This window comes from Cetorhinus maximus, chromosome 17, assembly GCF_964194155.1.
Source record: "Cetorhinus maximus chromosome 17, sCetMax3.hap1.1, whole genome shotgun sequence".
Lineage (NCBI taxonomy): Eukaryota > Metazoa > Chordata > Chondrichthyes > Lamniformes > Cetorhinidae > Cetorhinus > Cetorhinus maximus.
The window spans coordinates 58914713-58924477 of NC_135895.1; the positions used below are offsets into that span (position 1 = coordinate 58914713).

Sequence of the window (9765 nt, forward strand, 5' to 3'; positions counted from 1 at the left end):
TGCAGTCACTCTTTTGAGGTTTCTTAGACAACACCTTCCAAACCGCGATCTCTACCACCAAGAAGGATAAGGGCAACAGATTCATGGGAACACCACCATTTGCAAGTTCCCCTTCAAGCCACACGTCACCCTGACTTGGAACTATTTTGCCATTCCTTCACTGTCGCTGAGCCAAAATCCTGGGACTCCCTTCCGAACAGCCCCATCGGTCTACCTACACCACATGGAATGCAGCGGTTCAAGAAGGCGGCTCACCACCACCTTCTGAAGGGTAATTAGGAATGGACAATAAAAATGCTGGTCTGGCCAGTGATGCCCATGTCCCATTAAAGAATAAAATAATTCAGCCATTCTCACATTGCTGTTTGTGGGAGCTTGCTGTGTGCAAATTGTCTGCCATGTTTCTTACATTAGAACAGTGATTATGCTTCAACAGCACTTAGTCAGCATACTGCTGGGGCTGGAAATCTGAAATAAAAACAGAAAATGCAGGTCAGTCAGCATCTGTACAGAGAGAAACTGAGCCAACGTTTCAGGTTGATGATTGATGTTACATCTCTAATATTGTCAGTCCTGATGAAAGGTCACCAATCTGAAGCATTAATTCTGCTTTTCTCTCCACAGATGCTGCCTCACTGGTGAATGTTTCCAGCATTTGTTTTTACTTCAAAAGTACTTAATTGTCTCTAAAGTGCTTTGTAATATCATGAAGTTGTGTAATATCATGAAGTTGTGCAAGACAAGCCTGTCTTTTCAATCTTGGTGTAATGTGCCACAAATAAGAATTCATTCTTGACCATGGTTTCTTAAATCAAAAATAAAGTTTGATTCTCTAATTTCCATTCATCACAAGTGGCAAAAGCCACTAATTTTACCACTTCACATTTGGCGTTGCACAAATAAACTGATGTGCGACATTGTCAAATTCATTATTATGACACAACTATTACTGGAGTAGAGATGAAAAGATTTTTCAGAAATGTGATCAAATAACTGCATATGTGGAAAATTGTAAGACTTTGAAATTGAATTGGAAAGAAGCAATTAGAAAGGAATTGTTGTATACCAAGACTCTGAACAGCAGTTTACTGTGAAGGACAAAGCTGGTTTAATTTTGATGCACCACCATTTACTGATATTGAAATAATTTCTATTTTGTAGGATTTTGCACTGCAACATCTCTGAAAAAGCATCAGTTGCTTCTCAGAACCAAGCTAGGTATGTTTTACAAGCATAATGTGTTATATGTTCTGTGCTTCAAATAAATTCCATTGTTCTTCTACTATCTCACTTCATACACTACTATATGCCTTTTTGGTCCAGGTTTTAACTTTCAAAATATCATCAAAAATGGCTAGCACAAACAGCATAGCGCAAGCAAAAAGGACAGTTCGACAACTTAAAGTAGAGGCCAGTATTGAAAGGATAAAGGTAAGGAATTTGAATGTTGTAATAGGCTGGGGCTTTGTTATACTGCTGTAATTGAAAATAAGTGCACTGCAGGGTTTATCACTTTTCAAACAAATTTAACTGATGGTACTGAAATTTTGCATTGCAGTGGTAAGTCAGTCAGATGTTTGAGCACAGTTCAGCAAAGCCTTGTTGCATTTTAACTGCAAGTTTGCATAGTCAATTTGCATGTTTCACAAAGTCATAAAGGGGCTAGGTAGTTGTTCATTGATTTATACTTTGCTTTTACTCAGCTTAAAGGACCATTGAACATTGGCACCACAATTTATCCAAAGTCCTGATTTTTTTTTTTGGCAAGTTTTATGCCTTTCACCCATCTTTACCTTCAGGCCTTGGCACTTACTGAGATATAATTCTACTGGTGTCAACAAATTACCTCGTCCAAGTGGCCATTCCTCATTGGCAAGATTAGACAACAAGTATCAGCACGTTCTTCAGTTTTGGATGGCACCTCGGCTAAGTCCAATTCTGGCTTATTTGCTCCCCGTAGATCGAATGGCACTGAAACTAGCTGCTGCACCAGACATGATTAGCTAACTCAACACAATCTGTGAATCAATTCTGTTTGTTCTAGTGTATATGGTTTGTTCTGTTTTATTCTGATAGCCATGCAGGAGGCATTGTTAAGTGAATGCATTTGCTTTTTCCAGCCTTACTGTAACTATTGAAAATAGTAAAAAATCAGCCTGAGATCACCCCTTGAGTGGCCTTTTTTTACAGTACTGTTAAGGTCGTTATCATATATGAGGAATTATACTACAGCGGCAACAGTAATTAACTTTCAAACATTATGACACTGACCCCAAATCTGCAATGTGTTGCGTAGACAATAATTAAAATTATATGCCTGAAATTCTTCGTAATTTTTGCTGGTAAATATGGGATACAAGTGGTATAGTGCCAATTTTTAGCAAGGAAACTTCCGTGTACATAATTTCTTTCACTTTCTCACTGAAAGGTCACGTCATGCATGTTCTCTTGCTCCTGGCCAGTTTTCACCATCTGTTCATTGAAACTCTGTATCACTCTCGTCCATTGCTCTACACCCCCTCCCTGCCCCATCCAATGGTGCAACTGACATGAGATTTCTGCTTTAACACCACCAATATTATGTTGTAGATTTACATGTGAATATGAGGTACGGTGGGATCTCTGTCACCTGAATTCAATGTAGCTGAGAGTTTGAACACTGAAGCGCCCCCGAACTCTTTTTTTTGCTGTAGTTTTGTAACATGTGAGCTTGTGAGTTTACTGCTAACATCATCCACAGATATGGGGGTCAACTTCCGCATTTACACTGGTAATTGTCTCAAACCGAACCAAACTGTTTGCAACCTTGGACCCAATTTGATTGCAAGCTGAGCTGTTCACCCAGTATCTTCTCCATTACTTAGCTGACTGAATGCAGCTGCAACACTCAAGAAGTTCACCATCATCTAGGACAAAGCAGTCTACTTGATTAGTACTTCATCCATTTACCTACACATGCAGTGTGTACTATCTACAGGATGCCCAAGGCTTCTTTGGCATCACCTCCAAAACCCACAACCTCCACTTGCCAGAGCAAGGCCAGCAGGTGCATGGGAACACCATCTCCAAATTCCCCTCGCACCTTCCAGACATGGTCAAATGTGACTGTTCCTTCATTGTCACTGGTCCAAAGCCCTGAAACACTCTACAGCATTATGGGAGTGCCTTCACCACAGGGACTACAATGGTTCAAGAAGGTGGTCCACTACCACCACTTTGGCAACTAGGGATGAGCAATAATTTCTGGCATTTCCCACATCCCATGAATTAATTATTTTAAATTGGGGGAGTTAAGAAATGGACCAAGCTATGAGTTTTACTCTAGCGGAGTGGAAGTGCCGATATGTTCTTCGCTTTAGTGATGAGGAAAAAGAGCTGGCTGCAAACTCTGCTCAGTGACTTTTTTTTAAAAAAAATTCATTCATGGATTGATAGCATCACTGACATTTAATGCTCATCCATAATTGTCATTTAGAAGATGCTGGTGAGTTGACATTTGATGTAGGTGGTCCCAGTGCATGGAACTGGTCATGTGACTTGGAGGGAGCCTTGCAGGTTATGGTGTTTACATACACCTGCTGTCCTTGTCCTTCTAGGTAGTAGAAGTTGGAGGTTTGGAAATATTGTTGAAGAAACCTTGGCGAGTTACTGCAGTGCATCTTGTAGATGGTACACACTGCAGCCGTGGTGGTGGTGGAGTTGAATATTTAAGGTAGTGGGTGGGGTATAAATCGAGTGGTCTGCTTTGCCCTGGAAAGTGTTGATCTTTTGAGTGTTGCTCCATCACGCTCCCAACTTACCCCTTGTAAATGGTGGAAAGCCTTTGTGGGGTTGAGCGATGACTCACTTCTGCAAATTCCAAATCTCTGACCTACTCTTGGTTTCTAGCCAATGATGACTTCCAGGATGCTGTTGGGGGAATTCGGTCATAGTAATGCCATTGAATGTTCATAGGGAGGTGGTTAAATTCTTCCCTAAGATGGTCGTTATTTGCCACTTGTGTGGTGCAAAGGTTATGTTATCAGCCCAAGCCTGAATGTTGTTCAATGATGGCACTATTAAAATCAGGAATGCTAAAGAGGCAGGAATATAGAGGGGTGCAGGTCTTGGAGGATTGTAGGGCTGGAAGAGATTACAGAGATATAGAGGGACCAGGCCATTAAGGGATTTAAAATCACGGATGAGGATTTTAAAATTGAGGCATTGCTTAACTGGGAGGTATGATGGAGACAAGGTAATTGAGGAAGTGGCTGAAGATAGTTAGGTTGAGGACACTGCCTTGAGGAACTTTTGTAGCGATGTTCTGGGGCTGGAATGAGGAGGTTGAGAGGAGATTCGACAGAGGTGCTCAAAATCATGAGAGGTTTGGACAGAGTAGATAGAGAAAAACTGTTCCCGTTAGCGGAAGAGTTCAGAACCAAAGGACACCAATTTAAGGTGAATGACAAAAGAACCTAAGGTGACATGAGGTGTAGCTAGGATATGGAATGCACTGCCTAGGTGTGTTGGAGAGAGCCAATTGTGGCTTTCCACAGGGAGTTTAGAGGGCTATGGGAAAAAGGCGAGGTAATGGGACTAGCTGAATTGCTCTTGGAGAGCCAGCATGGACAAGATGGGCTGAATTGCCTTCCCCTGTGCTGTAACTTTTATTACTGGGGTGATCACTCACCTGATGGAGCGGATACAGTTTATTAATGGTTGAATTTTGGCTCTGGGTTCAGGGACAGGGAGCTTTGTGTTGTCTGGTACAGTTATTGGGTGAGGGTAGCAGTCTCTTCATTGGAGGTGAAAGCATTGTGATTCAGTGCTGTGTTTCATTGATTCTAGGATTGAAGTATTCTCTGTTCTTTTCTAGACCACTGGTACTGTCATTTCACATTTGCTATTATTGTCTCTGCAATCTTTAACTTCTCAATGTGGGTCAGGCTTACATCTTTATGACTGAGGTTTTATTGGAAATGTTGCCTGTAGCTAGCTTTATCTCTATTACAGACTGCTTCTGCTTTTTGTGATGTTTGGCTGTTGCCAGTGGAGAAGGGCTGTTATTTCTGGTTAGTGGGGAAGGGCTCTGGAATCTCTGCTCTACTTGGTTATTTTCCACACTAATTCAATGTTTTCTTAATATTGAATGTACACTCCTCCACTGGATGGGCTAACACTATCAGATTCTGTTCAAATGACATCCTTCTTAATTACTGACAGCCATGTCTCCATTTCATGATCTCTCCATTTGGCTTGATATTCCATTGTGAGGTCTAAATTTAACTGTTTTCCGGGCCTTGTTCATTGACTTCTGATTATTTTTACATTTCTGCTTTATGATTTGCAAAGGCAGATTGCTTTGAGGTTCTCGATTCTTTAAAAATACATAATTCAGCATCATTTAGACTGTAAAGAATTTAGCTGTTAGTGTTTATGTCACAGGTGCCATGTAATTTTGTATCGTACCCTGTTGTTTTAATTAGTCACGTAACATTACATTCACAACACTACCTACAAGTGCAGTGCTTTTGAAATTCCAAGACCACTCAGCATTTTTAGTAAGTAGTAGGTATATATTTTTTAAAATAAAAAGAATTTGGGAGAAGACATGAGCTTTAAAAATCTGTTACTAAAAGAGTAAACAGCCAAGGGTTTGGTATTTAAAAAGAACAAAAATAAGTTAACATTTTGGGTGGGACCCTCCATCAAGCCTGAGTCGCAGACTGACATACTGTGCATTTCTAGAAGTTTCTGTCCGCTAACTCCTTTTGTTTATGTACATTAAATGTTATTTTTAAAAAGACAGTTTTGTAATGTTCTTGTGCCATCCAGTAACAAGTTACATCCTATTTCCTCAAATATAAACAATTCGGCCTCTTTTTCTTTTGTTGCAGGTTTCAAAGGCTTCAGCAGATCTTGTCCGCTACTGTGAGGAACATGCCAAAAGTGACCCTCTGCTCATGGGCATCCCAACCTCAGAAAACCCCTTTAAGGATAAGAAGCCTTGCATTATATTATAGTTATGATCACCTTGTGCTTTTCTTTTTAAACAGACCAATATTAGAATAGATCTTAATGATGCCATTTTAATGCCCTCTGGCATTCAGACAAAACAGTTTTGTTTTTTTTCCTCATGTTGGATTTTTCATTTCTCCCTTTTTTCCCCCCAAAATCAAATTAGATTAGAGTCGGGAACAGCTTATGAATTCAGACCAAAAAGATGTTTTTAAAAAAAAGTTTATTTGTGCCAGAACAGAATAATGAAGTTCGAATGTAATAAATAACACTTACAATATGCCTTTATATTTACCATAGTTTCGGAAGTTTAAAACAAAAGTGTGCAGTTTTTAAACTTGCAAATGTATGTGTTATATGTATTTATCTGAGACCATTGTCCTCATTGTTAACCTTGAAGTAGATCTTTTCCAATTCATTGAGTGCAAAACTCTGTCTGTGGACCAAAAGTAGCCACATTTGACTTCTTATCCAACCGAATGCTACAATGCAGTATACCACTGGAACACTTGAGTTGATCCCAACGTCCTGTCTGCCCATGGTGATCTTTGTCATTCCTCTATTCATTCACCCAGATCCCATATCTGTTCAGGAAGTCCATCGGATCGAAGAAAATTAATATCTCCCCAGTCACCTGGGCTTTAACAACGCCCCTCCACACAGCTTAAAGTTACATTTAACCTTCATCAATGTGACTTCAATCCTGATGAAGCTTGGAGAGCGGAAGTCACAAACAAATGCCTCATGAAAGGCTCAATGTAGAAGATCACCTGCAAAGTTTGAGAAACCTAAAACTGCATCAGCACAAACCAAGGCAGATGCAACTACTTGATGTACAAATGGAGAAGTAAAAACCCTCCAGTGTGTGACTGTGGTTGCCTGCAACAGACCATGTCAATGTCAAATTCACAAATATAAAACAGTCATCAGAGTGATACACTCCACTATTCCTGATGCAACAATCAGGTTTAAGCACCTGAACTTAAAATGTAGTTGCTCAACATCAGCCATAAGAAACAGAGACCGTCCCATCACTTCTGACTCTCATCCCTCTGTCCACCTTATCTTTGCACTGAACCAAGTTTGTGCGTCTCACCTAGCATCCTGATGCCCTTTTGGCTCTGATCTTCTTGCCTAACCTCCTCCTCTTACCTCAGCAATGGTGACAGAACGTTTAGCTGCCTCAGTCAGACTCTTAAACCCTGCCCTTTCTCTTGCCTTCATCTTTTAAAAACCTCATTAAAACACAGGTTTTTTACAATGATTTAATTCATCTCTCTTAACTCTCCAGCCATATCTCTCCATATTGATGGTTCAATATCCATCACTTTTTAATTTCCTTCTATAACACCCATAGGGGAATTTTTTTCAGATTTATCATCACAATCATTGTTTGAGACTTCCATAACCAACATTTTCAAAACAAGGAGGAGTGAGCTTGCCTATTTACGGTGTACACAGGACCTATGTTGTCAATCTCTAATTTTGATGGCTCACGTACAAATGCAATAAGTTTGAAAACCTGTGCATGGAAGTGTAGGTCAGATCTCTTTGTGTCGGTGAAAGAAAGGTGAAATACAGAAAAATAAAAATGAGCAAACGTTGTTTTGGCAGCCTGTCCTCCAATATGTCCAACAGGTTGTAAATGGTAAGAACTGAATGTTGTGAAAACCGCTCAATAATTATTAAACTCACTGGCATGCAGTTTGAGATCGAATAATAATACTTTGTTTAACTGGATTAAGTTTTGTGAAGAAGACTACTTTCAAACCCATTAGCCCTTGCTTTTATACTTGCTAAATTTGGATCTTTGGTGGTTGCACCGATATGCTGTCCATATTCTTTTCGGTTTTTTCAATATCTAAATTCTGGCAATTGGCAGCATGATTATAATTTTTAATGGTGTTCAAAGAATTTTGTATCTGCAGTATTAACCATGGTATTGCCTTAGATCAATACAAAGATAAAATACTATTTTTTAGAACTTGCCAAAATGAAAACTTCAATGCAAATACCAGTTAAATGGTATTATATTGCCTGTGAACAATATAGAATAGCTTTAATTATTATAACAAAACACTTTCAAACATTCTTTTCATTTGAATTCCAGGAGCCAGCTCCCAGTATTTATGCTGTTAAATTGATTTTCAGTAGCCCCTCAGAGTTACAGATACATTTTATCCCAAGTCTGTGAGTCTGCCATCGCCTAAACGAACAGTAAATTTTAACAGCAAATGCACCTGTTAGAAAAAAGAGGTGCATTGAAGATGTCACCATGTGACCAGTATTTTACAACCAAACTAATTTTTGAATCATCTATTTGAGCTTACTTGCATCCATGAAAATCACCTCTTCCATTTGCATGTAAGATATTAAATAGTCTGTTCCATACAATTCCATAACTAAACATGGTTGAAGTAGAACTTGATTTCTGGTGATTTGCACAATTTGGCCTTTTAATTTCTACTCCACTCTTTATTCATTCAAGGGATGTGGGCTTCGCTGGCTATACCAGCATTTATTGTCCATCCCTAATTGCCCTTCAGAAGGTGGTGGTGAGCTGCCTTCTTGAACTGCTGTAGGTACACCCATAGTGCTGTCAGGGAGGGATTTCCAAGATTTGGACCGAGCGACAGAGAAGGAACGGCAATATATTTCCAAGTCAGGATGGTAAGTGACTTGGAAGGGAGCTTCCAGATGGTGGTGTACCCATGTACCTGCTGCCCTTGCCCTTCTAGATGGCAATGGTCGTGGGTTTGGATGGGGCTGTCTAAGGAGCCTTGGTGAATTCCTGCAGTGCATCTTGTAGATGGTACACACTGCTGCTACTGTGTGTCGTTGGTGGAGGGAGTGAATGTTTGTGGATGTGGTGCCAATCAAGCAGGCTGTTTTGTCCTGGATGATGTCAAGCTTCTTGTGTTGTTGGAGCTGCACTCATCCAGGCAAGTGGAGAGTATTCCATCACATTCCTGACTTGTGCCTTGTAGATAGTGGACAGGCTTTGGGGAGTCAGGAGGTGAGTTACTCGTTGCACAATTCCTAACCCCTGAGCTGCTCTTGTAGCCACAGTATTTATATGGCTAGTCCAGCTCAGTTTTTGGTCAGTGGTAACCCCGCCCCAGGATGTTGATAGTGGGAGGTTCAGCGATGGTAATGCCATTGAATGTCAAGGTTAGATTCTCTCTTGTTGGAGATAGTCATTGCCTGGCAATATAGCTGTGTAGACCCTAGTTTAGCTCTTCTGGTAAATGGCTACTGGGAACGCCATTGTTCTAAGGCAAGTATTTCCTTATTTACCCAAATTTCTAGTTGGAAAGCCCTGATGGAGGGTCTGGTGGTAGATCTTCAGCACCTCTCTGCCTTGAAGTTGTGGATTTTTCTTTAATTCCAAAATTGGATCACAGGAGCCTTCCTGAAGCGTAATCATGCAGTAGACCAGAAGCCAAACTCATTGATGCATTGACAATATTTATTATGGCATCACCAACCACTTCAGTCATTTCCTTGAGAAGCTTTAATTAGCTTGCACTATTTTAATGGTAAAGCAACCAATTTGAGTTTTACCTCAACTTTCAATAGATGGGCCAGCTCAACACTCGGCGAAAAACAGATACTAAGTATTTGTTCAAATCATCTTTTGTGCTCTTATCGTTTATTATTTGCCCAAGTCTCCCTCCAACTTTTCTATGTGTTCTCTAATGGACCTCTGAAACATAAACAAAAGGGGCCTTCCCTTTATTTTTACTGCATTCAAGTATTCTTTCCAGA

At 40.1% G+C, this 9765-nt stretch overlaps 1 protein-coding gene across 4 annotated transcripts in view; it reads left to right on the forward strand.

The window, feature by feature from the left end:
- The window catches only part of LOC144692429 (guanine nucleotide-binding protein G(I)/G(S)/G(O) subunit gamma-12), a 103309-nt gene extending 94861 nt beyond the window's left edge, over positions 1–8448 (forward strand). For 3 of the 4 annotated variants that reach the window (XM_078561264.1, XM_078561265.1, XM_078561266.1), the window contains 3 exons: positions 1162–1218; positions 1324–1431; positions 5877–8448. In XM_078561264.1, the coding sequence (XP_078417390.1) occupies positions 1351–1431; positions 5877–6002 (207 nt within the window). In that variant the 5' untranslated portion in view covers positions 1162–1218; positions 1324–1350 and the 3' untranslated portion in view covers positions 6003–8448. The remainder of the gene's footprint in view (positions 1–1161; positions 1219–1323; positions 1432–5876) is intronic. The other variant, XR_013579319.1, reaches the window with a different exon arrangement.
- The last annotated feature ends 1317 nt before the right edge of the window (positions 8449–9765 follow it).